Raw genomic sequence first — 27,165 nt, forward strand, 5'->3', positions numbered from 1 at the left:
GAACACAGCGGCTGCCGTTAAGCACCCAGACCCCAGGCTTGTGCTCTGAAGAGCTAAAAGGGCTTACGCGGCGCTCGGAGCGAAGCGCCGTCGTTGCGTGCTATTGCTGCCGCCGCGGTGGCGCTGTTTGCGCTGGGAGTGCGCGGAACCCGGGGGGGGGGGGGGGGGGGTTGCTGCACAGGGCTGCGCTTTCTTACGCAGATACGCGTTAACGTGAGAACTACGCTCGCGCGCCCGGTGCCCTGGGATCCAAATGAATTGGGGCCGACGACAGTCTGCGTGACCCTCACCCCTGCCGAACTTACGCTCAGTGCGCTGTGATCTTTAACTTTTTTCCTGTTCCGATGACGGTACGTGCGTACACTTGCACGTGTATGTCATCAGTTTTTCTCCCGATTCAGTTCCGATGACGTAAAGGTATGTCATCCGAATCGATATCAGAACGGAACTGGACGTAAAATGCCATGCAGGAGGGCGTGTGGCACAGTCGTAGAGTGGCGATCGTGTCGCTACATTGCGGTGAGCACAATGTCTTTAAAAACAATGCGGCACTCCGCCTCTCTAAATACAATTAACGCTGAGCCGCTTGCATGTTCGGGGATGTAACCGCCAGACCCGGCAACTTGCAGACGTCTCGGAACGGGAAAGGAATAAGGGAGACATTAGGGCAACACCTCACTTGAATGGAACAAGTTAAGTCCACCACCCCCAGGCGTGGCGCTGTGTCGGTGCAGGCTGCCTACCAGCCCCGATTGCCAGCCACCATTATTAAAATAGCAAAAAGTGTGGATTTTCAAACGGAAGTTTTGGAAACGATGCTGCCGTGTACAACGTTGAACCCTTGTTAAGAATCACCTGTGCAGTATAGCCCTGCTGGCCCTCGCAACAAGTGTTCGCTGGTTTCACGCTTATTATTCGGACAATTAAATACATTCTTACAGTATACGTATGTACGTATGTTGAACTTCTTTTGCACCATACGTAGCCAACCGCGCTAACCGGACACTAATCGGGCACTTATGCAAACAAATGTGCTTGGCATGTAAGATCACTGCTTACACATTCAGGTTGGTTATGTCTGTTTTCACATTGACAAGCTTCAAATGACAAGATATTACGTGTGAATATAACGACTTAAAAATATTTTGCCACAGTCGTTTTGCTTTCTTATCACAATTGCTGTTGTGGAATCGGTGGGTTCATAGCGCAGTGCACTAACCATTGCACCACCACTTCACCATCCCGACAAGGCATATTGCATCTATAAATATATATCTGGAAAACATTAACAACTTTATCAATTTTGTTTACTCTCCAGGTAACATTTTTACACAACGCACATGCTGTCTGACAGACTAATTAACCCATTCCAAATTCGATGACATACATGTACCTCATCAGTTTTTCTAAAATAAAATCGCTTTATCGGTAGCGAGGCTCCCACACGGCCATGGCACAGTTTGGCGCCGGCTATCGTAGAGTGCGGCGGGCGTGTCGCTACGGTTCTCCGCGGTGAGTACAACGTCTTTCTAAAAACAACGGCGCTACTACGCCTCTCTAAATAAAAGTAACGCCGAACCGCTCGCGCGTTCCGAGATTCGGCGGTGAACGGGACCACCGCACCCGACCCTGCGACTTGCAGGCGTCTCGGAACGGGAGAGGGTTAAGCCGAAACAGCAACAACAGCCAACGCTGTACAAAATAGAAGCTGCAATCCAACCACCCCACGGCAGTCCCCCCCCCCCCCCCAATGCAGCTGCCTGGTGGAGATGTCATTTAAGCCACAGCGGCCGACACGTCACGCCAAACAACTCTTTAATGGCCTTGCCGCCACACGCAGCCGTGAGTTACAAATTACAATTAGAGAAGAGGGCAACACAATAACAACACCACCAAACAATTTGCATTTTGTCAACGCTGCCGGTGAATCGGAGTTTGCGTCTGGCACGTTCAAAACATACAACGGCTATTCTTAATCGCAATCTAAATGTGTGTTTACGAGTATATTTTCGTTATAAAACGAGAAGAGCACCGAGAAGGCAAAATGAAAGTCTTTCATCGACAAATGGTGACGAGACACCATCACACCTCCATCTCCCAGTTTGGGCACTGGGTGCTCGGCTCAGAACCGCTGGGTGGCATTGAAAATCCATGTCTCTTGTGGGTGGCCTGCACAGGAGCGCTGATTATTACACAAGCTTTCACAAGCCGGTGTGTTTTAAACAGAGCTCTCGTTTAAATAAGTCACGTTCGCCGTCCTAAAAATAGTGTAAACAAATAAAAAAATCTCAATTAGCTTTGTAGACTGTGCTTTAGTGCACTCGGGATATAATTCCACAGTGATGTGCCAACTATGTTGGGGCAAGTGCTGCCCCAACCTATGAAGGCCGACACGGAACACACGCCTGGCCATCCTTGTCTCCCCGGCGGCGATGTTTACACGTCGCACCACTCATTTGAGGCTGAGTCGACCTGGGAGAGGCCCAGGACCGGTTCGGTTAATCGTCACTGATGTTGGCCAGGTTCGTAGTGCGGTGTACTAACCACCACCGATCCCCACGAGTGCTGTGCACACTCGCATACAAAACAAAAAATCCCTACGGTAAAGTTGAGTCATAGGCTTCAATATAATGTGCTTGCTTCCAATAATGACATCGTGAACCCGAGTGGTGGTCTCAAAGTTACGTTTTAGCCTTTGTGGTGATGGCTTGGGTAATCGTGTACACATCTCAACATAATTATCAAATGCCGTCATCATCATCAATCGTCAATTCTCAATCACAATTAAGACCCCCCCCCCCCCCATAATGGCACCACCATCTGCAATCCAATTAGCGTAAATTCGCACACGTGGCTTTGATTTCTTCATTCCATCACTGTGTTTGGTCTCCCACTGAGTGCGGTCCGTCTCTCAAATGCGGCGATTTTGTTCGTTGGTTCAAAGCCGTTAGTGTACTGAAATATAACACGATTTAGTGCTATCGATCACATGTATTAATAGATCAAATCTGGGGCCCTGTGATTCTCAGTATGTATTTGTCACCTCAAAATTGTACTATTGTGATGGAATTAACGCCACCAATTTCCTGATACAGCACTGCACTGGAGGCATCAATCATGCGACACTGAGCAAGTTGGCTGCCACGTGCTCTCTGCTCGTCCTGCCTGCCAATTTTCATTTGCTTCATGTCGCCTGATTTAGTCTTCTGTCCAATGTTCAGTTGCTTGGCTCCAACTCTCTCCATCCTGTCCGATCTTGTGCTCTCTTCTTCCTTTCGTACGTATGCTGAACGTCTTTCGCACCGTAAGCATTGGGAGGTAAACTGTCATGTAGAGAGATGGATATTTATTCAGGCAAGAGTAATGTTTACAATGTCACTGTACAGGTCATCAAGTCGAGTATTCCACGTGATAAGCCACTTCGTTGAGCTATCATTTGTGGCCAGGTTGCTTCTGAAAAAAAATCTGTATAGCTCAGTGGACCTTGTCCGGTATAATAAAAAAAATAGTTTAGTACATAGAAAGTGACGCGTCTCCTTTTACGTCTCGCGAGCAGTTGACAACCTTTACGTATGCACGTTGCACTTCTTTCACACCGTACATAGCCAACCGTGCTCATTGGAGGTGCGGGGGAAGGATATTTTACTGTATGGACCCCTACCCTTCCTTGAAGCCGTTAAGCAGCACCTCTGTATCTCTTAGCCTCTTTGTCAACAGCATTCACTCCAACGGTTCTTTAATTCAGCTTTCCCTCATGACAATGTTCCCAAGCCACGTATTTTTCCTTCTCTGGATTCTTATAATTTTACTTCTCTCCACGCGAGCCTCCATTTCTCATCACTCTCTCGATCCAATTGATTCTCTCCGTTCGACACCACAGTGTATGTGCGGTTAAAATGCATTTCCTCCCTGCCCTATAATTTCCCCTACCTTAAATGTTACGGTGATGTCATACTTATGAAATATGACCTTAATTTAATTATTTGCCTCCCTTGCATCAGGGCATGTTCTCGTCTCAATCTCACATCTCCGCTTCTTCCCCTATGCCATTTCTCTGGGCTTTCACCCAGGATTTGCTGGAGACTCTGCACTTCATCGCTGTGCAGACTTCTGTGGTCTGAGGGACGGCGTGGCGAGAGTGGCAACTCTCTCAGGGCCTTCCTGAGCCCCTGGAGCCTGCCTGAGACATAACGTCGGACGATCCTGGGGCCTGAGACACAATATCGCAACACGGAAACTCCCCTATCCCGTCTCTGAGAGCAGTGTTGCAAACTTCTTGAAGCGGAGTCACATGACAAACCTCAAAAAGTCACTAGACGTTGCTATCAAAAATGCCACTGGACAATTTGCCCAGTATTACATATAGTTTAACCTGGCACTTAACACACATTTGGAATCAATCCGAAATATGCATAATATACTCATCCCAGAAGGTCGCCAGATTTGTCACGAGTAGCTGTGACAAAATGTTGTCACCGGGGAAAACCAAAGAAGTTGCCAGGGCTAGCAACATCATCATCATCATCGCTCAGCTGGCAACACTGAGAGATGTGGCAGCGCAGGAACTCTGAGGCACGTGACCCACACGCGGCGGTGACAGGACACCCCTACGGGCCCCGCCTGCGACCACGTGCAGGATGCTGAGCGACGGTGAGCTCAGCGACGGTGCAGTGGGATGGTGGCTGGCCTGTTGAGAGGCCCATCTTATTCCTGCATTCTTTTTTCTTCCCCATGGTACCACTTCACCAGTGCTGTGGACTTCACTGCTGCTGTACCCAGTTCACACAACTGTCAACTCCTTATCAGTGCCGCTACCTTATTGCAGACCAATTCAGACCTTGTTGGTCACCCCGTGCCCTTATACATCTCAACGTTCATCCTACAAAGTCCCATCACAAGGGGGAAACACAAACAAAGAAACAAAAAATTTATTTGTCCGTATTGAAACGGCTGTATGCCGTATGGACCTGAAAACTCAATTTCACCTGGACAAGAATACGGGGTAAACCGTATGGGTTGACAGGTATGCCAGTTGCGCGTGTGCGTAAATTATTTTGCGGTTTCGTTTGCTCAATGGTATCCAAAATTCCTTGCTTCCCCATTTTCCCCCGCAGTGTATTGTGTTTCTCGGTTACATTGTAAAACACTTCGAGATGCCATTTCAGTATTTGAGCACTCGATAAATGCAAATCCTCATCCTGACGATAATAGTGGCATCAGGAATGTGCCACTCACGGTTAAAATATGACGGTAAGTCAGGGGTAAGTCTTCTTAAGCTCTCTTCCGATTAACCTGCTCACTTTATAATCCAAGCGGAGAACCCCGAGGTTCGGGTCTCCGAGTCGGTTAACTTGTCTTAGGCCGCAGCTGTGAAATTAGCGCCGAGCCAAAGCGGCATGCGAAACGATGAGCGTGGTGCAGTGAGCACGGCGCGGTGAGCGTGGCGTTGTGAGCTTGGTGCGATGAGCGTGGTGCGGTGAGCGTGGCGTGGTGAGCGTGGTGCGATGAGCGTGGTGCGATGAGCGTGGCGTTGTGAGCTTGGTGCGATGAGCGTGGTGCGGTGAGCGTGGCGTGGTGAGCGTGGTGCGGTGAGCTTGGTGCGATGAGCGTGGTGCGATGAGCGTGGTGCGATGAGCGTGGCGCGGTGAGCGTGGCGTGGTGAGCTTGGTGCGATAAGCGTGGTGCGGTGAGCTTGGCGCGATGAGAGTGGTGCGTGGCACGATGAGCGTGGCACGCGGTGTGCATGGCGGGCCGTGCGGTGCGGGCCGTGACGCCGGCAAGACTCACGGGGGCGGCGCGGGGCGGCACCGTGAAGGGCGTCTCGCCCGTGGGCCGGGGCCTGTGCTTGATCACGGCGTGCGTGTAGACCAGCACGCCCGTGTCACCGGTGCTGCGCTGCACTAGAGCGCTGCTCATCTATCGCACGCACACAAAGACAAAGATCCCCCCGTGTAGCCTTAACAGAATGTTGGGGCAAGTGGTTGGTGCTGGAAGGCCGGCGCGGTACACGAAGGGGGGGTGAGTAGCCAAGACCACGCCCGGCCGCCTTTGTCTCCCGAGTGGCGGTGTTGTACACACCGCACCAGGTACTCATTTGAGGCTGAGTCGACCTAGGGGAGGTGCAGGACCGGTTCAGACAATCGTCACTCGTTAACGATTCACACACAAAGACACACATAGACACGCACACTGACAGACAAGACGACAACCGACAACGAAGACAGACCCTCGGTTGTCTCCGTCCGTACGCCCGTGTACGGCACAGCCCTTGTCGTCAATCCACTGCTGGAAGAGGGCCACCCCCGCGCCCGTGCAAGCCGCGAACGCTATTAGAACGCGCCGTTGTTCACTGCGCTAGTCGGTGCAGTTGGTGAAGTCGTGGAGCGACCACATTGTGCTGCACAAACCCCGTGGCAAAATGTTTGTGCAGAGTCGTCACCCGTCCACGTACTATCCAGGCTGAATGCTGCTTAGCTTTCGAGATTAAAACGTACAGCTATTGCTGGATAAAGGCCTGCCCATGCCATGCCAGTCATGGGGGGTTGTTTGGTCATACCTCACCACTCCGGTCAGTGCAGGTTTGGTGAAAGATATCAGTGAACACTTATTTAACCCACGAGGCTTTTGCGACTAATGTTATTGATATTTTTTTGGGGGGCGTTTAAGACCGGAAACAGGAAGACTTCTTCACGATTATGTCAATGGCCTGATGAAGCTGGTTGTAATCACCAGCGAAACGTCGTGCTCAAATTGTAAATGTTGTGGGTTTTTCTCTCCAACACACCGGTGTGCTGTACTAGTACTAATTGCCACGTTTTGTTCACGTGACAAACCATACCGATTGGCTGTGTCGCGTGGTGGCGGGTTTAACGGCGCATTTACATTTACGCGATCTAACCCCAAAACACGTTACTATGAATTAACACTGACGCTAGCTGTGTGGCCACGAATTTAAGTCGGGCAGTGTGCTCACAACCGTGTAAATTTACATTACCCCATATGACTCCAGGAGGAGGAGAAGTCACATGAGGTGAAGTAATTAACTTGTAGCAGAGGCACACCTATAGACACTTGCCAAGGTGGGGCCCTCTCGAAATCTAACGCCGCATTCATGAAGGTCTTGTTTTCAGGCGCAGGAGCAGTCATTCCTTTCTGCAGATAATCTACGCTGAACTTTGGAATCATCACCGAGCCGGGGAATGTTTACGTCACGCAAAGCAGAGTTCTTCTTCAAATGATATTTGCCGGCAGGGACGATGTGCGTGACATAATGTATAACTCGCGTCTCCAGGCTTCTCACCTCTCCTGTCTATCTTTACTCATTCACTAATCTGTTACCTCTCGTCCACTGCTCTCCTACCTCTGCCCTGTTCCCCTGTTGTCTACATATGTCTACGTCTCTGTGAGGCACTGGTCTCAGTGGGACGTAGCTAGGCAGGCCACTCGCTCCGAGAGCCCTCGTGGGCCACATCTGACCTGCAAAGGCCGCCAGTGGGGGAACAGAAAAAAAAGCTTGGCATAAACCATGCCAGAGTAAATGGTGATCAAAAATTATGCAACGTTAGTTTTCAGAAAATGTGCCATAGTTGTACATGAACACTATACTGTGACACGCACACTGCACAGTAATTAAATTAAGTTTAACACACGGGCCTATGCCATCACCCACAGCATCTCCACTTGTGCACAGTGACAAATAATCACAACCGTAATCAAATGCGGTAAAACGACACCACTGAACATCCAAATAATCTCCAGTAGACACGACGGAGCAGCACGCACGAGTGACAACACTGTGACATTGCAAGGAGTTGATCATTAGTGTCAACCCCACAGGAAGTCTACATGAGAGACACAGAGAAGGCAATCTTCAATAAACCTCGGTTAAAATTTCATTTTTTTAGAACATTATTTTGTGTTTAGATTGTTGTCCTTCCCCTGCACTTCTGATGACCACGGGGGGGCACGTACGGTGCGAAAGAAGTTCAAAATACATACGTAGGCTCGAACAGAGACCCATAGACTTACACATAGACCCATAAACTCACACAGACCTATTTCTTTAGCTTGTTGTCCTTCCCCCACACCTCCAGTGAGTGTGGTTGGCTGAGTACGGTGCAAAAGAAGTTCAACAAACATACGTAGACTCACACAGAGAACCATTTCTTTAGAACACCATCCATCCCAGAAGAATTCCCTCATCAAAACTCTACACCATAGAGCTCGTTGTATTTCAGACCATCACCACCTTGCCAGTGAAATGGAGCACGTACATCAAGCCCTCAAGAAGAATGGCTATTCAGACTACACAATCCGTAAAGCTACCACCTCAACCGTAGGGAAAGAACCATCTGAGGACCCAATCAAAACCATCACCTTGCCATACATGGAAGAGGTCACCAAAAAGATTTCTAAAATCATGAGCAAACACAAGATCCAGGTACGATTCAACACAGTACATAAAATTCGTGATTTGATCCCTGACATGCAATACCCCAGTGTCTACAAACTAAGCTGTGCCTGCGGCAGCAGTTACATTGGGGAACATAAGGCAGATCTGAAACACGATATGACCAATACCTCAGCCGTGGCTGATCATTATTTTAACGTGGTGGGCATACACGAAATTGATTTTGCCAAGACGAAGGTACTCTGAAAACCCACTGGCTATCAGCAGATATATAAACACAGACACAATTTCAACCGAGAAGATGGGTACAAACTGAGCAATCATTGGACGGACGTTATTAACCTGTTTAGGTAATAACTGGCTGTGATGTTCCCTCCCTACCTACCTATGTGAGCAGTTATTTTCGACTCTCTGAGTTACATTCACTAACACAGCCACCGTTAGCTGTGTTAGTAAATGGCGGCTGGCCATCCTTTTCCACCTCCATGTGGCGATGGCTCTTTCCTAGCTCTCTCCGAGCTTACATTTACAAGCATCTCTAAACCTTTGTAAACAGCTCTCTGATTGGTGTAGACCTACTGCAGGTTACGGAGACCTCTCCTACATTAACATTAACTGCCCCGCCCATCTCTAAACCTTTATAAACAGCTCTCTGTTTATAAAGGTTGAAAAAGATGGCAAACTACCCTTTTTGGATGTCTTTATTAAAAGGAGACATGATGGTTCAATGAGCCACTCTGTCTACAGGAAAGCTACCCATACAGATGCTTACTTGAAACCGGATTCCCACCACCATCCATCCCAGAAGAACTCCCTCATCAAGACTCTATACCATAGAGCCCAATGCATTTCCGACCAGGAACACATTACCAGTGAACTCAAGCACTTACACCAGGCTCTCAGGGCTAATGGTTACTCCGACTACACAATCCGCAAAGCCACCACTCCAGTCATGAAGAAGGATCCTCTTGTGGAGCCACTCAAAACCATCACCTTACCCTACATTGCAGGGGTCACTAAAAAGATCTCCAAAATCCTGAATAAACACAAGATCCAGGTCCGATTCAACACAGTACATAAAATCTGTGATTTAGTTCCATCTGTAAAAGATGCTGTTCCAGACATACAGTACCCGGGCGTTTACAAACTAAAGTGCCTCTGTGGTAGTAGCTACATTGGAGAAACCAAACGACATATCTCGGACCGCATCCGCGAACATAAAGCAGACTTGAAACACGGTAGGACGAACTCCTCTGCCGAGGCAGATCACTGTTATAATTCAGTGGGCTCACATGACATTGACTTCTCCAAGCCGGAGGTTCTTTGCAAACCAACCCGCTACCATGAGAGATTCGTTCATGAGGCCATTCACATATACAAGCACAGAGACAATTTCAACCGAGAAGATGGATTCTGGCTTAGTAACCATTGGAAAGATGTTTTAAACCATTTCTGTTCTTAATTAATTGTAATTTTACGATGACCTTCAGACCGCAGCTCTTTCGCCAGCATTGACTCTTAATACCTCTCACACCACGGTTAGTGGTATGGTTTACAACATGGAGTATAATAGCGCCTCGCAGCTGTCTCTCTCCCCCTCCTCTGTTCCGACCATGGATGAACTCGTCCGTCTGAACGGGGCCCGTAGCTATCCGTGGTGCTGAAGTTGAGGGTAAGAATCCACCCATTTTTTCGCCATATAGCATTGTGATATATAACGACTTATTGTTGGTAGCTTAGCTGATTGGAGAATATAGAGTTTATTGATAACATTAAGGTAATTTATATTTTAGTTTTTTATTGGTTCACTATATAGTACTGTGAATAGCTCAGATGTGTAGGCCTTGACTTCAACATAGTCATTTCTGTGACCAGTCACTAGCTAATCACTCAGTTATTTCAATGCTAAATTCGCCTAGTTATTTCAATGCTAAATTCTCCTGTTTGATTTGTACTAAGTGCCTCGGTGAATGTGTATGCTCTGACTTTAACGTAGCTATTTCTGTGACCAGTTACAAGCTAATCACTCAGCTATTTCAATGCTAAATTCTATGCTAATTCCTTTGTCAAGGGGTGCCTCTGCGGATGTGTATGCTTTAACTTAGCTATTTCAATGCTAAATTCTATGCTAATTCCTTTGTCAAGGGGTGCCTCTGCGGATGTGTATGCTTTAACTTTTAACATAGCTATTTCTGTGACCAGTCACAAGCTAATCACTCAGCCATTTCAATGCTAAATTATATGCTAATTCCTTTGTCAAGGCGCTTTGTTTCCTCTCACACAGCTTAAAAGTCGTGATCTGAACGTGGATCTTTCACTCCAGCGCTGTCCTACCAGACAGTCTCGTCCCTTCACCTGATGAAGGCCGCTTGTGTTGTGGCCGAAACGTCGTGAGAATATTATTGTGTTATTTTATTTTATCAATTTATTATTTTATTCTCATTCTACGTGACTTTACCGAAAGAACCAAAGAAGATGAGCTCTCTGATTGGTGTAGACCTACTGCCGGTGTCAGAGACCTCTCCTACATTAACATTAGCTGCCCCGCCCATCTCTAAACCTTTATAAACAGCTCTTTGATTGGTGTAGACCTACTGCCGGTGTCAGAGACTTCTCCGACATTAACATTAGCTGCCCCGCCCATCTCTAAACCTTTATAAACAGCTCTGTGATCGGTGTAGACCTACTGCAGGTTACAGAGACCTCTCCTACATTAACATTAGCTGCCCCGCCCATCTCTAAACCATTGTAAACAGCTCTCTGATTGGTGTAGACCCACTAGAGGTTATGGAGACCTCTCAAACATTAACATTAGTTGCCCCGCCCATCTCTAAACCTTTATAAACAGCTCTCTGATTGGTGGAGACCCACTGCCGGTGTCGGAGACCTCTCCAACATTAACATTAGCTGCCCCGCCCATCTCTAAACCTTTATAAGCAGCTCTCTGATTGGTGTAGACCTAGTGCCAGTGTCGGAGTCCTCTTCTACATTAACATTAGCTGCCCCGCCCATCTCTAAACCTTCATAAACAACTCTCTGATTGGTGTAGACCTACTGCCGGTTACGGAGACCTCTCCCACATTAACATTAGCTGCCCCGCCCATCTCTAAACCTTTATAAACAGCTCTCTGATTGGTGTAGACCTACTGCAGGTTACGAGACCTCTCCTACATTAACATTAGCTGCCCCGCCCATCTCTAAGCCTTTATAAACAGCTCTTTGATTGGTGTCCGGTGTCAGAGACTTCTCCGACATTAACATTAGCTGCCCCGCCCATCTCTAAACCTTTATAAACAGCTCTATGATTGGTGTAGACCTACTGCAGGTTACAGAGATCTCTCCTACATTAACATTAGCTGCCCCGCCCATCTCTAAACCATTGTAAACAGCTCACTGATTGGTGTAGACCTACTAGAGGTTATGGAGACCTCTCCTACATTAACATTAGTTGCCCCGCCCATCTCTAAACCTTTATAAACAGCTCTCTGATTGGTGTAGACCCACTGCCGGTGTCGGAGACCTCTCCTACATTAACATTAGCTGTCCCGCCCATCTCTAAACCTTTATAAACAGCCTGCCTCAGCAGCTTTCTCCGTCTGTTTTCACCTGATGACGATTGCTTGTGTTGCAATCGAAACATCGTGATATTGTTATTATTTTTATTATTTTTTCTATCTCTGTGGCTTCACCGAAAGACCCATTGAATATGAATTCCAGTAACGAAAGCGTTAAGGGGCCGTTCATAAATGACGTCACGCACCTGGGGGGGGGGGGGGGGGGTCAGACATTTGTGACGATGTGTGACGAGGGGGGGGGGGGGGTTTGAGAAATGTGACCTCACATCAAAATGCACAACTTTAAATAAATATAGACAAGACGTTATATTAATTAAATAGACTTTATAATACATGTTTTCACCTACAACATCAGAGTGCAGTGCCACTACAATGGCAATAGTTTAAAGCGATTTGAAGCATGTTTTATTTTTTTTGGGGGGGGGGGCAGAGCTTTGTGACATCATATTTGAGGGGGGGTCTGACTTTGTGTGACGAGGCGGGGGGGGGTAGAAAAAATCGTCCAAAATAGCAATCCGTCATTTATGGACGGCCCCTAAGTCAAAATGGTTATCTGTGCGAGTCTATGTATGTTTGTTGGAACTTCTTTCGCACCGTACGTACGTATATACACGCGTGTGTAAATACATACGTGTGTAAATACATACGTGTGTAAATACATACGTATGTACGTGCGCACATGCAATGGTGGCAAAAGAACGAGTCAAACGGTTACAATCCAGCGAGTGCCGAAAGCTCACAATTGAGTTGATCTTGGCGTCCTCCTCCTGCTGCATGCTGCTGGGACGAGATGACTGATGGGCTGGTGATGAGCTAGTGGTGATGGGGGCCCCGGGGTGTGGCGGCGGTCTCGCTGACTTGTCCCCGTCCTGATTTTGCCGCCCGCCCTGTGAGCGACATCACAGACGACGGTGCTGATGTCACCATCCCAGAGGCCGACAAACTCAACCACATACACGGCTCTCTCTCTCGGCCGTGAGCCCAAGTGACAGCGGTCGATGGATTTAAAAGCGAATGATTGGGTTATCAGATTGTTGAATCGAGGAGTCGGCCGTTTTCAAATCGCTTCTTGACTCTGCTGTTGAGGAAACACGTGTTTACGTGATGATAACACACCCGTTTTAGAATATGTACACAAGTAGAAGTAATAATCGCACTCCCTACAGTCGAAACCGAAAAGGATCCCGTCTGAAAAAAGTTAAGCGAGGGCTGTCCGTGGTAAACGCGTGTAATTAATAATAATTACCAGCAACACCCACGGACTTGGAACACGACCGCCCGTCCTGGCCACCAAACCCGCAAACCTTTTTGATCTTATACACAGCCCTGTCTCCACCTTTCTCTTGCCTTCGCTGGACTGAATATCTCGATGTGTCACTCTGTCTCTGTCACCCCTTCTACCTCTCCCTCTCTATTCCTCTCCTCCACTCAATCTCCCCCCCCCCCCAACCCCCTCTGTTTCTCTGTCACCTCTAACCCTCGCTCTCCTTATTCACACCTCTCTCTTTCCCGTCTCGATCTCTCTTGCATCTCCCTAATCCGCTCTCCCACACTGCTTGTCGATTTTCATCCGCTCTCCTCTTTCCCCGTTTCTCTGTCTCTTTCCCTCTTGATCTCTCTCTTTCCTCCCTCTGCTTCACGGCCTTTCACTCTCTCCCGCCCTATCTCCGTCTCGTCCTCCATCTCCCGCACCTCCCTCCTCAGTCTCTCTCCTCTATCTCACCCCCTCCCCCTCTCCCTAAAATCTCCCTCCCTCACCTCGATCCTATTTTTCTGATCTCGTGTTATGATGAGAATGAGTCCACTGGCTGGATGAAGGCCTCCAACAACGCTGCTGTGTCGCAGCCAAGGAGTAAGTTCGTTTCACTGCACGCCACCACCACCACCACCACACGAGTCATCACTCAGTTTGCTTTGGCGACTCGCCCACTGATTGTTTGCTATTGCCCAGAGTTAAATCGAGGCTGGGTTCAAAGTGCAGTGCTAACCCACTGCTGCACCCTAAACATTGTCAGACGCGTTACTGGGAGATGTGGTGGTAGTAATAATAATATACGATGCGTGTTCTTTTTTTGTGATTAGACCCCCACCCCTGATTAACTTGCCATCACAACTCTATTTACGTTTTTTACACTCTGTAAAAGCCAATTGCGCATTTTACCATGTTTGATTTATACATTGTTTACCAATGCTATTTTTTACACTATACTCATGACCATTTATCGCACGTCTATACTGGTATGTAAATTCATTTGACAGCGAAATAGTTGAATAAAGCACATATATGGCAGCGATTTGCACGCCGTGCTATGAACGTGGCCACAACAGTTCCACTTCTGGCTACGGGCTAACATCATTGACAATCGAACCGGTCCAGGGCCGGTTCGCTGTGTGAACCGGTCCTTGGGCTCCTCCTTTCTCCACCAACCCCCCATTGACCAAACAATCACCCAGTGACCGGCACTGTATAGGGAGGGATTCCTCCCCAAGAGAGTGGATTGACAAAGGGCTGTGTCAGTGATGGTAACTGAGTTGTGTCGCTGTTTCAATGAAAATGGCATCACAGTGCAATGATACTTAGATATTAAATACACACATTTATTACATACAGCATCTTATTTTTATATTTATAAAGACTTTTGTTGATTTACATATCCACGCGTACATCTCCCGAGTTCCTGATTTTATTGTCATTGTAAAGTTACTAAAATGTTTCAGCATTTTCGCCAATAAGTGTTTCATTTATATTCCATCTGCTTCCTGAACAAAAGCAAATACAGTAACAACCACAATTTATTTAATCCCACTTTAACTTTTAATTATCCCTTGATATAAAACACCGTCCATGAAACGTAATACACTACAATATGTAAACATTAAACTACGTACAGAGAAGTTGTGTACATCCATCACCGGGCCCGTTTAGCTACACAACATAGAGGTAATCATGGACAGAGAGTGATAATTCATTCGTAAGCTAAAATAAAAACGATAAAAAACCACAATAACATCATCACGGTCCGTGGAAAAATTCGACACCCGTTGCTGAACCATTCTCAGCAAGAAAATACATTCATGTTGAGCGACAACACCACCAGCAACAAAGAGAAAGATCCCCCGTGTAGCCTATAACAGACTATCGGGGCAAGTTGCTTGTTAGAGAGCAGCGCCGATGAAGGCCAGCTCGGCACACGAGGCCAGCACCACCACGCCCGGCCGCCTTTGTCTCCCCAGTGGCGATGTTTACGACATCGCCGCCAGGTAGTCATTTGAGGCTGAGTCGACCTAGGGGAGGCCTAGGACCGGTTCAGACAACACGTGACTGGTATTGGCCGCGAGCAAGATTCGAACTCTGATCGCCGGCTTTGTAGCGTAGCGCTGGAACCAACTAAAATACACGCGGTAGTGTCGGGCTATTGTTTTAAACATTATACTACACGTTTAGACGTCTCGTTGGCTCAAAATTAGCAATATAAATTTCCCGTATTAACTGTTCGCGTTTATTTTTACCTTTCGCGGCATTTCGATGCCTGTCACAAACAAAGTTCCCGATTTTTACCTTCAGATTGTAAAGAGCTCCTAACGACACACAGTTGTACTCCACGCGTTACAGCAGTTCTACAGCAGGGGCCAAACCTGGCACCCCGATCCACTTCGGATAACGAGGTCCCCCCCTCTCTCTCTCTGGGGTGTCTTGAGATGATGGGGAAGATGTCACCCGGAAAAAAACGACGACTACAACAGTATACAAAGCAAAATCAGAGAAATCTTCTGACAGCTCTTGGGTATATTATGATTATCATGAAAGTTGCTCCTGCAACACGACCACGTGGCAGAGCAGGACGCACAGTGAAGTGGCCCTCGCGCCTCTCTCAGCCAGGCAGTTAAAAAGAAAATCCGATAATCTCGGGCGACTTAGGGGAATTTGCCCAATAGTTCTCGCAATCTGCTTAGCAAGCGGTCAACTGGAACACAAAACAACAAACACGAGAGAGCACCACCGTGGCCTGGCAGTGCACTTTGGACTTTGCTTAATGCGAACATTTTAACGAAAGCTTTCAATCGTAAACTCTCGGCTTCCTTTGCGCTTGCGCGCACAAGTGGCCTAAGGGCGTTCTTCTATTCATGACATAACTCCGTTGATGTTCAGATACATAAAAAATAAACTCGTTCTTGCTATGGTTTCGTTTTATTTATGCTTTGTCGGTTCGACGCTGGTGTCGGGTTGCAAGGTGACTCGCTCACCACGTAAGCTCTCAGATTGGCCGCCCTGTCAGGTGTAGTAGTCATGCCCCGGTTTACGTCGGGGGATGCGTTCCTGAAAGGCACGACGATGAATATCGAAACGACGTAAAAGCGTGGGGGGTGGTGGTGGTGGTGACGAAGGCTGAGTGGCGACGGATAACGAGAAACGAGACGGGCGATGCTGCTGCTGCTGCGTGTGGTGGGGGTTGAGGCGACGCAGATCCGGGTGGCGGTGTTCACAGTAACGTGACGACGCGTTTGGGAAACGACGTAAAAGTGGGGGGCGACGTAAATCGGAGCCAATTGCCGTAACAACTTCCAAGGATAAGGACGAAACGTTCCTCGTAGGCTGTCAGACTTAACGCACCTTCAACGTGCTCGCAGCACAGGCAGCAGTTTCAGCCCCGTCCCCAGCAACTCGCAACCCGCAGCAGGGTCCAAGGTTCAGTGGCTTTTATAAAAAAATAACTCCAAAAGCATGAACGCGACCCCCGGGGTCGCCCTGCTGCTGCTGCTGCCGCTGCTTCCACTGCACGTGGAGCGACCACGCAGGTGGAATCTCACGCAGACACACGATGGGACGAAAATGGTGAAAAACAATCTTCTTATGATGATGATGATGACTATGACGATTATTATAATTTAAACTTGTAACTTCGCTACTCGCTCTCGTAAAGAGAGAGGACGACTCGGAGGTGCCGGGAGGAGGAACCCAGAGACGAGCAGGGAAGGCAGCAGCAGCAGCCAGGCGGGAAGCCGACGCCAGCAATTGCCCAAGCTCTGCGGGCCTCTGTATGTCGAGGTGTTATAATCGGCCAAAGCAGAACACCCGGAGAAAAATCACGTGTGCGAGGCGGCGCCCATCCCACGCAGATGGAACAGGTGGAATCCGCGCATTTATGCTGCACCGCCATCTCCTGGTAAGCCAGGGTTAGAGCACCTCCTAGACGCGTCGATTTTTGTCTGAGTACTCCGGGTTTTTTTTTATGCTATAATTTTCCACGTGATGATGATGAGCCACTTCGTTGAGCTATCATTTGTGGCCAGGTCGCTTCTGAAAAATAACTTTATAGCTCAGTGGGTCTTAACTGGTACAAAAAGAATAGTATAGTATAGGGCGTCGTGAGTGTTTGGACACCCCCATCACCCAACACATATCAGACAATAATTATTTACATTTGTGAGGTGCAATTGATCCGTGCATCCCAATGCGTACAAATATCACGGGTTTTTTTTAGTCTGCGTTTTTTTCCCTCTTCCTTCTTCTCGTCAACATCGGTGACATTGATGCTGACGATGGAGTCTGCAAATAATACCCAGGGGCACAGAAACAGGAAGCGAAGTATCGAGTGAGTAGCCACAGCAGTCGAGTCGACACAGGAGGATATCTGTCTCGCTCTCTGTTTGTTCGTAATGAAGTGCAGGGCGAACCCTCTCGGATCCTCTCCGTAGCCTCGGCGACAACCACCGGGAGCCGTTAGCTCCCCCCCCCCCCAACACCTCCAACTTCCCAACGCGTGGGGCTGTTGCCACTGAATTTCGCTGCCTCCCAGGAGTGTGCTGGCATGCCTTCCCAAGATGTTGTCTTGTTCATGTTTTTGTTTTTTTGTTTGTTGCACCCGATTCAAGAGCCGAATGGCTCACAGGGCTATACCAAATAAATGAAACTGAACCAAAAAAAATGAAACTGAAGCCAGCCATGTGCACAGACAATACACACACGTGCACGACACTTTTTTACTGGGTTCACCCTTGGGAAGATTTTTGTGATGCTGGAATGGCAGAAGAGTCGTGATGCGTGGGTCCTACGGAAGTGAAAAGACGATTCGTGGTAAAGTGTTAGTGAAAATTCAACTGGCATTCAAGAGGCATAGCTGCAATTACATTTATAACACTCATAAGGCCATCACTGTCATCACCACCGATGCCACCACTCCCTCACCATTCCTTCCTTTAGTTACAAAGTTGAAACCCCTCGGACAATGTCTACTCGTGCGACTGGTACAGCTCCCTGACTGGTACAGCGCCGCAAACATCACTGCTTGCTCTAATGCCCCATCTTTTAGCAATGACCCAACCTCTCTACCCTTCCAAAGTGCCTTATATAGCCGATACAAAAGCCGCCATGTCAATGCAATATGCAGTGCTTCATATATGGTGCCCTCTCCCGCACCTCCGATTAGCACGGTTGGCTCCGTACGATGCAAAGAAGTGCAACATATGTACATACATTCATATGGACCTCCTTCTCGCGACCCCCTATAGCATGCATGTAACTACCTAACTACATACACAACGCCCTCTGCTACGTACGCAATCTGGATTTTTTTTTGCCGACACGTGTAAAGGTCCATAAGAGGGTTTTTTTTTGGGTTAGATCGCATAGATATATAAATGCGTCGTTAAACTCGCCACCACCCGACACAGCCAATTAATAAGGTTCGTCACGTAAACAGAACATGCCACTTCGTCACCGAGGTGTGTTGGAGAGCCAAGCCACATCTACAATCCGAGTATGACGTTTCGCCAGTATTTACAACTAGTATGATGAATGATATTGGTCGCGAAAGCCTACGTGTTAAACTGACGTGTAAAAGGTATCGGAGATCCCAACTCTTAACCGCTGGCATCGATTACATTTTGCCGGAAACCTCACCTCAACGTAACAACGGAGAGAGAGAGAGAGCTTGCAGTGTCCCAGCCAATGTCCCCGACTTGCGAAAGCTGCACCGTCCGCTCACTCAGGTGAGAATGAGTGGCCCATTGTGCCGGAGGATTTTCACCTGCGTCTCCACCTGATACCCCTGGACATTCGGGCAGCAGCAACAGCGTGTTCATTGGCCGTCACCAGATTGCGTTGTTGTTTTAGTTGATGTTGTTCTATTTTGAGCAACACTGAGAGTAACCAACGTCGAAGAAAGAAATAAAAAAATGTTGCACATATAAAGAAGACGTTATTGATGCAGGCAGTGATTAGAAGGAAACTGGCACTATTTGGACACACGTGTAAGTATGGACAACAAGAGGAACATTAAAAGTGTGTTGTTGTTGTTGTTGTTTGGGGGAAATGGAAGGAACCTGGAAAGAGAGGAAGACCTAACAGAGAATGGCGACGCTGACGTCACAAGAGATTGGTGCCAGAGAGATGTGGACACTACTTGAGGATGGTGACACTACAAGACAGAGAGGAAAGTGGAAACAACAAATGACGAAATGTGCAGTGGACACCTCCGGGCTATCTGCCCATGGGTCGTGACTGTGACGATGATGACGAGAGCTGTCTTGAAATGTTTCATCATGCGGTGTCAAAACTTAAAACTCTCCGACAATTCTTTTTACTTTGCGTTTTACCATTTCACGTCATGCAGTGTAAATAAAACAGGGACATTAACGAGACTAAGCGGGAATTCGCTATAGGTTTGTTTTTGTGTTTAAATAGTTGTACATGTTGTAGAACGTGTATAAAAACAACGGCGAATCAACTGCAGTGTTTTTTTTATATATATTATTACAGTTATACGGCTGCAAATGAGCCTTCAAATGTATAATCACAACTGTTGTCACTGTATCATCATCTCCATTGTCGTCACGCAACAGAATGCCAATTTATCAACCTCGCTGTTGGTGCCATTCCTTTTAACTTGAAATCTGCAACTGAGCTTGTGTTTCCACAAAGCATCGTCAAAACGAGTCGACCGCATCGGTGAATTTGGCGGTCGCCGGTGAATCCTGCGGTGTATTGAGATTTTTTTCGTTTGTAGGCCTTCAACCCCATCGCGTCATCTCGTTTGAAGAGCAGACGGCGACGGTGGCCTCCGTGAATCTTGATCAAACGGAGAGCCAAATTGGCCAAGTTTCTTCGTTTGAAGCCGATGCAAATGCTGAACGTCACATTCACATTAAGACTTCGCAACACACAGCCCCCCCACCGCCCCAACCCCAACTCACCCGGCCCCAACAACTGGGTGGCCCGTAATGGATGGGCCGCCACCGACGTCGCCACGTAGGTATCGCTGCGGTCCCTTTGACTCGAAAACTCAGGCGGCAGCACAATTAGCTTGTGACAGATGGGTGAGCCCAGCGGTAAAATTAACATCAAATGGAGTCACAGGCAGTCAAGGCAGCCCGTATAATTGATTTGACGGATGACAAGACCCTAGGCCATGCCTGCACTCCGCGTGTATTTTTAATAGTCACATTGAATTATCTTTAAGTCATCCCTTATGAAAGCACACTCGTTTAGGGGTGGGGGGGGGGGCAAACATAAACATTTTTTGGGCGTGATAAAAATAAATATGAACATTTTTCTTTTTACTTTTTTCATAAAAAAATATGTTTTTGCAAGTAATCAAAAGCCACAGACGACGAGCCTATTGAGTGGGGTTGTCACTCCGCTTTGTCGTGCCGATCGTTGTAAACGCGGCGGTGGTCTCTTCATTAGACTGGGGCCGGGCGAATCGGAAGCCCGCGTGGGATGGGGGGGGGACCCCCACCACACGCTTTGTTTTACCCGCGCCTCGGTATGCCGACTTGCTGCGGTGCCCATTGGGGGCCCCGCGATGTCTTAGGGAGAGTTTTACATCTTCATTAAGGATGGGACCAACAGTCAGCGCAGCTTGGAAATGTGTCTTCCACCCCCCCCACACACACCACCACCACATTGCAACTAATGTTTGGCCGTAAGCTAAACATTCCTGCTCGTAGTCGAGTTTCTTTGCGTGCTGGGGAAAGTGTGCGTCGAAGTTTTGCCTCGATGCTGACACATTTTAGGAGAAAGTTCGCTAGAGTTCGGAACGCATAGGGGGCCCAACTGCTTGTGGCTACAATTAACTGCGGCTACAAATGAACAACTGCAACGGACATACAACCGTATTTTGTCTCCCACAGATCTCACACCGTGCAGCCACATCTGTCCATAAAACCAACGAGATACCTATTCATGTATATGTCCACGCATATGTCAATCTACCAGTTTATCCACTCGCGTACCCAACTGTCAAATGAGCCATTCGTTAGAGCCTTCAGCACTCTCTCCACCAATCAAATCTGTTCGTCCATCCTTATGCCGTTTCATTGCTGGAAATTAGAGCGGCGCGACAGGTAATTCTACTTCGCTGCAGGCGACTCGCACGTAAGCGGACACTGCCACCGCAATGTGGCAAAACATTCCCCTTAAATCATTTCCGTCCCTCTCGAACCTTTATGGCCACTTGAAAAGTGCGATGAAAACTTTTAGTGCCAATACAGAGCCACACGTTTAGAAAAAAAACAAAGTTACCGAAAAAAAGATAGAAGGCCCATCGTATTGCACAAGCCCCCAGGATACTGAAGAATGTAAGTGCCGTCGAGAAATAACGAATGTTGTTTATAATAAAGGTAGATCCCCCTTCAGCGCAGCCTCGGAGAGTCCCTATTACACGCGTGCGCATACGTGCGAGGCTCAATACAAACACGGCAAACAGACTTCAACGTTGACCTTCTAGAGGAAAAAAAAAACCCCTTCTCGGATGTAGGGAACATTTCTAGCTGTTCGTGCCACACCCAAAGGCTTGTGTATTCTCTGCGGGTATTTATTGATATACAACCGTTGTTGTTATTATTATTATACATATCTGGCGCGATGGGTGTTTGAAGCGGACAGCAAGTGACAGGCGTGTGGTTTACCGAAACGCGCCGAGAGCCGAGAAACAAATGTCCCATCTGCCCTCTTGCCCGTGGTCTCTCCCCTACCCCCCTCGCTTCGTGCGCCCACGCGTGGCGCGCCAACAGCACAGCAGCGTCCGTGACCACGACCACGGCGATTCCCCCTCCACAATCCTCTCCAGTAGCATGGATTGCTGCTTGCCGTGAGCTTGATAAAAAAAAATTGTTGGGGGGGGGGGGCAGGTGCTTAGATCGGGTAAATATAAATGTGTCCTTAAACTTTCCCCACTACAAGTAGTTCATATATGGTCGCCCTCTCCCGCCCGCATCTCCGATTAGCACGGTTGGCTACGTACGGTGCGAAAGAAGTTCAACATACGTAAATACATACATAATGGACCTCCTTCTCAAGACCCCCTATATGTAGCATGCATGTAACTAGCTAACCACACACACAACGCGCTCTGCTACGTACGCAATCTAGATTTTTTTGCCGACACGTGTAAGGGTTCACAATAGAGGTGTATTGGGTTAGATCGCGTAAATAGATAAATGCGTCGTTAAACCCGCCACCACCTGACACCGCCTTACTGGGTGGCTGCGGGTTACGACACATTTATGCTTACGCGATCAAACCCAAAAACTTTTATTATGAATAATATTGGTCGCGAAAGCCTACAGTGAGGGAAAAAAAGTATTTGATCCCCTGCTGATTTTGTACGTTTGCCCACTGACAAAGAAATGATCAGTCTATAATTTTAATGGTAGGTTTATTTGAACAGTGAGAGACAGAATAACAAAATCCATAAAAACGCATGTCAAAAATGTTATAAATCGATTGGCATTTTAATGAGGAATTAAGTATTTGACCCCTCTGCAAAACATGACTTAGTACTTGGTGGCAAAACACTTGTTGGCAATCACAGAGGTCAGACGTTCCTTGTAGTTGGCCACCAGGTTTGCAACATCTCAGGAGGGATTTTGTCCCACTCCTCTTTGCAGATCTTCTCCAAGTCATTAAGGTTTCGAGGCTGACGTTTGGCAACTCGAACCTTCAGCTCCCTCCACAGATTTTCTATGGGATTAAGGTCTGGAGACTGGCTAGGCCACTCCAGGACCTTAATGTGCTTCTTCTTGAGCCACTCCTTTGTTGCCTTGGCCGTGTGTTTTGGGTCATTGTCATGCTGGAATACTCATCCACGACCCATTTTCAATGCCCTGGCTGAGGGAAGGAGGTTCTCACCCAAGATTTGACGGTACATGGCCCCGTCCATCGTCCCTTTGATGCGGTGAAGTTGTCCTGTCCCCTTAGCAGAAAAATACCCTAAAGCATGGTGTTCTTGGGTCATAGGCAGCATTCCTCCTCCAAACACGACGAGTTGAGCTGATGCCAAAGAGCTCCATTTTGGTCTCATCTGACCACAACGCTTTCACGCAGTTGTCCTCTGAATCATTCAGATGTTCATTGGCAAACGTCAGACGGGCATGTATATGTGCTTTCTTGAGCAGGGGGACCTTGCGGGCACTGCAGGATTTCAGTCCTTCACGGCGTAGTGTGTTACCAATTGTTTTCTTGGTGACTATGGTCCCAGCTGCCTTGAGATCATTGACAAGATCCTCCCGTGTAGTTCTGGGCTGATTCCTCACCGTTCTCATGATCATTGCAATTCCACGAGGTGAGATCTTGCATGGAGCCCCAGGCCGAGGGAGATTGACAGTTATTTTGTGTTTCTTCCATTTGCGAATAATAGCACCAACTGTTGTCACCTTCTCACCAAGCTACTTGGCAATGGTCTTGTAGCCCATTCCAGCCTTGTGTAGGTCTACAATCTTGTCCCTGACATCCTTGGAGAGCTCTTTGGTCTTGGCCATGGTGCAGAGTTTGGAATCTGATTGATTGATTGCTTGTTCTGTGGACAGGTGTCTTTTATACAGGTAACAAGCTGAGATTAGGAGCACTCCCTTTAAGAGTGTGCTCCTAATCTCAGCTCGTTACCTGTATAAAAGACACCTGGGAGCCAGAAATCTTTCTGATTGAGAGGGGGTCAAATACTTATTTTCCTCATTAAAATGCAAATCAATTTATAACCTTTTCGACATGCGTTTTTCTGGATTTTTTCGTTGTTATTCTGTCTCTCACTGTTCAAATAAACCTACCATTAAAATTATAGACTGATCTATGTCAGTGGGCAAACGTACAAAATCAGCAGGGGATCAAATACTTTTTTTCCCTCACTGTACGTGTGAAGACTAGTGTAGGTTTATCACGGAAACAAAGCGTGCCAATATCCCGGCGTCTACAAACTAAGCTGTATCTGCGGCAGCAGTTACATTGGGGAAACTAAGCGACATGTCTCGGACCATGTTCGTGAGCATAAGGCAGATTTGAAACACGGTAGGACCAATACTTCTGCCGTGGCTGATCATTATTTTAATGCGACTGGCTCACTCGAACTTAATTTCTCTAAGACGAAGGTACTTTGCAAGCCTACTGGCTATCAACAAAGATTCGTTCATGAAGCCATCCATATATACAGACACAGGCACAATTTCAAACCGAGAGGATGGTTATAAACTCAGCAATCATTGTAAATGTCATCAACCACTTTGGGTCATGACTTGATTTGTGTTTTCTTGCCAACCTCCACCGTCAGCAGTGTGGGTGTATGGAGCGAGGTGTAATGATTGACTGAAGGCCCCTTGATTGGTGTAGTTGCTTGTCTTTCTCCTACATTAACATTAGCTGCCCCCGCCCATGCTGCTGACACACTTGGGCTACGCCCATCTCTAAACCTTATAAACAGTTTGCCTTTAGAGCCTAACGCCTCTTCTCCTGATGATGACCGCTTGTGTTGCGATCGAAACGTCGTGGTTCTTGTTTTTTAATTTTTATTACTGAAAGAACCAATAATAAGTCTACATTATAGACTGCCAGTACACTCACCGAGGTTAAGAACCAGGCTAGTCTACATTATAGACTGCCAGTACGCTCACTCAGTTTAATAACCATTGCTACAGTCTACATTACAGACTGCCAATACGTTCACCAGCTTAAAAACCAGGCTACAGTCTACATTTATTACAGACTACCAGTACACTCACCGAGGTTAAGAACCAGGCTACAGTCTACATTATAGACTGCCAGTACATTCACCGAGGTTAAGAACCAGGCTACAGTCTACATTATAGACTGCCAGTACACTCACCAAACTTAATAACCAGGCTACAGTCTACATTATAGATTGCTAGTACACTCTGATTAAGAACCAGGCTACAGTCCACATTAATTATTTTTATTTTTATTTTTTTTATTCACTTATTTTTTTACTATTTTTCTTACATCTACGTGACTTTACCGAAAGAACCAAATAATGTGAATTCCTGCAGTCAAAAACTGTACGTGCCAATTAGTTACTACTTCGGCACACCGGTGTGGTGAAGAGTAAAAGACCCACACCGTTTACAATTGACTATGAATAACAATGGTCGCCGAGGCGCACGCGTTAACCAGCCGTGAGCGTGATGGTTAGCGCACTGGATTTGCAATCCTCCAGACGTTGCAACTTCTCTCCCCTGTCTCTCTCCTCTCTCTGGTGGTGAGGTTAAGAGATCATGCAGATGCCCTGTTCTGCAGGCCTCATGGCTCGTCAGCAGATGCACGTACAGCAAGTGTTGTTGTTGTGCACTCATTCATTCATTGGTCAACATCCCATTGACGGACTTTTAAGATAGTCTGGTGACTCAGTGAGGCCTGTCTGTATAAATAAAATACTTATTATTCCCTGGCCATATTTGTACATTAATTAAACTTTTATCATTCATCTGCTCATTTGAAACTATGAATTATACACAGTCAATATTCATGAATAAAAACACTCAACTCACCATCCTCATTGATAGCACTGTCTGATAACAGTAAAACATACAACCAACTGCATCAATCCACACTGACCAGCGTGGTGAAATATGGTCAAAGAACCTTCACGACCCACAGAAATAATGTGGGAGGTCTTCATTTGAGCGATGGATTAACAAAGGGCTGTACATTGTATTATTGTTATACGATATGTTCACAGTTCAGGTCCTCGTTCAGACCAGAGCGAGGACAAAATCATTTACCTGTATGCGGAGACGACATACTTCCTGGTATGGTATCTTGAAAACGCAGAAGTAAAAACATAAAAAATGGACATTTGGAGTGTTTTCAGTTGACCTGACCCTCTTTACATTTTGAAACATTGAGTAGCGAACAAACCACACGTTTGGTTTCAACCTAAAAGTCAGTCCATGTCTCTGCCCCTCCTTTTTTTCTCTGTAGAAGTCAAAATATGAGACATTTATTGCTTTAAGGCAGTGTTAATAATACGGATACGGTGATGTTTTGTTGTAACACGTGCTATTTCAGCACTGCCAGTACCACTATCCTTCAGTTTTACATCGGCATCAATAATTTGGTTAGTTGTGCACTCTATAAAATGTTTCCAATGCTGTTAATTTCACATTTGCGCAATGGCAGACCAAGTTAAACAATGGTCGTACACATTTCTTAACACCCAATACCAAATGCAGCACTTTATTTTCATACGCAATTACCACGGCTAGTGGTCTTATTATGCCGGCCTACATAATTAGCCATATTCCAATGCCCTATTTCCCTATCATTTGATCTACCCCAAGGCAATGGACATATCCTCGTTGCCACTGATGACTCAATGCAGGCTCACTCAATGTTGTATTGTTATTTGAAGGGGTGAAATTTGGCTGTCTGCTTTCTGGAAAGCAACTCTTGATGGTTGTAAACATCTCCCACACGTCTAAACCATTCTCATTGTCTTCCATCATCGCCAAACACCACTTCCTAGTCGTCATTTGGGCAGCAGGGTGGTACAGTGGTAACACTTGCGCCTTACAGCAAGAATCGCCTGGATTTCATTCCTTGACTGCAAATTACTCTGTTAGGATTACACGGAACTACCAGAACCCCCCTGACAAAGTCTCGAGGCTTAGTGATACTTTCCTGGGTAAACGAGCATAAACATAAGAATGCAACTACAGTCTACCGCTTTGTTGACAAATTCTGGTAATGGCTCTCGACTAAAAACGTGAACAACGTTCATGTCCCCGCGTGACTGTTGAGGTGTCCACCCTGTGAGCCGTGTGTCGACCTGATGACAGGTTTCCGAAACGGAAATCTTGTCGCATAAAGTAGTAATGCGGCACTTATTTACTCCTATTGGTGCGTGTTATGTTCGCAAGATCTAGGAATCGTTTTAGTATTTTTTCTGCATTGAA

At 47.0% G+C, this 27,165-nt stretch overlaps 1 protein-coding gene across 7 annotated transcripts in view; it reads right to left on the minus strand.

Annotated features, from left to right (window-relative positions):
- The window catches only part of LOC116942218 (uncharacterized), a 66,314-nt gene that overhangs the window by 37,535 nt on the left and 1,614 nt on the right, over nt 1-27,165 (minus strand). For 4 of the 7 annotated variants that reach the window (XM_076066797.1, XM_076066798.1, XM_076066796.1 and 1 more), the window contains exons 3-4: nt 12,726-12,872; nt 5,788-5,916 (exon numbers count right to left, since the gene is read on the minus strand). In XM_076066797.1, coding sequence (XP_075922912.1) covers nt 5,788-5,916; nt 12,726-12,872 — 276 coding nt within the window. Of the gene's footprint in view, nt 1-5,787; nt 5,917-12,725; nt 12,873-13,231; nt 13,704-13,743; nt 14,063-15,544; nt 16,552-27,165 lie in introns of those variants that run through there. The other 3 variants (XM_076066801.1, XM_076066802.1, XM_076066800.1) reach the window with 3 other exon arrangements.

The sequence above is a fragment of the Petromyzon marinus genome, chromosome 13 (assembly GCF_048934315.1).
Source record: "Petromyzon marinus isolate PM22_M1 ecotype Great Lakes invasive population chromosome 13, UKy_Petmar_22M1.pri1.0, whole genome shotgun sequence".
NCBI lineage: Eukaryota > Metazoa > Chordata > Hyperoartia > Petromyzontiformes > Petromyzontidae > Petromyzon > Petromyzon marinus.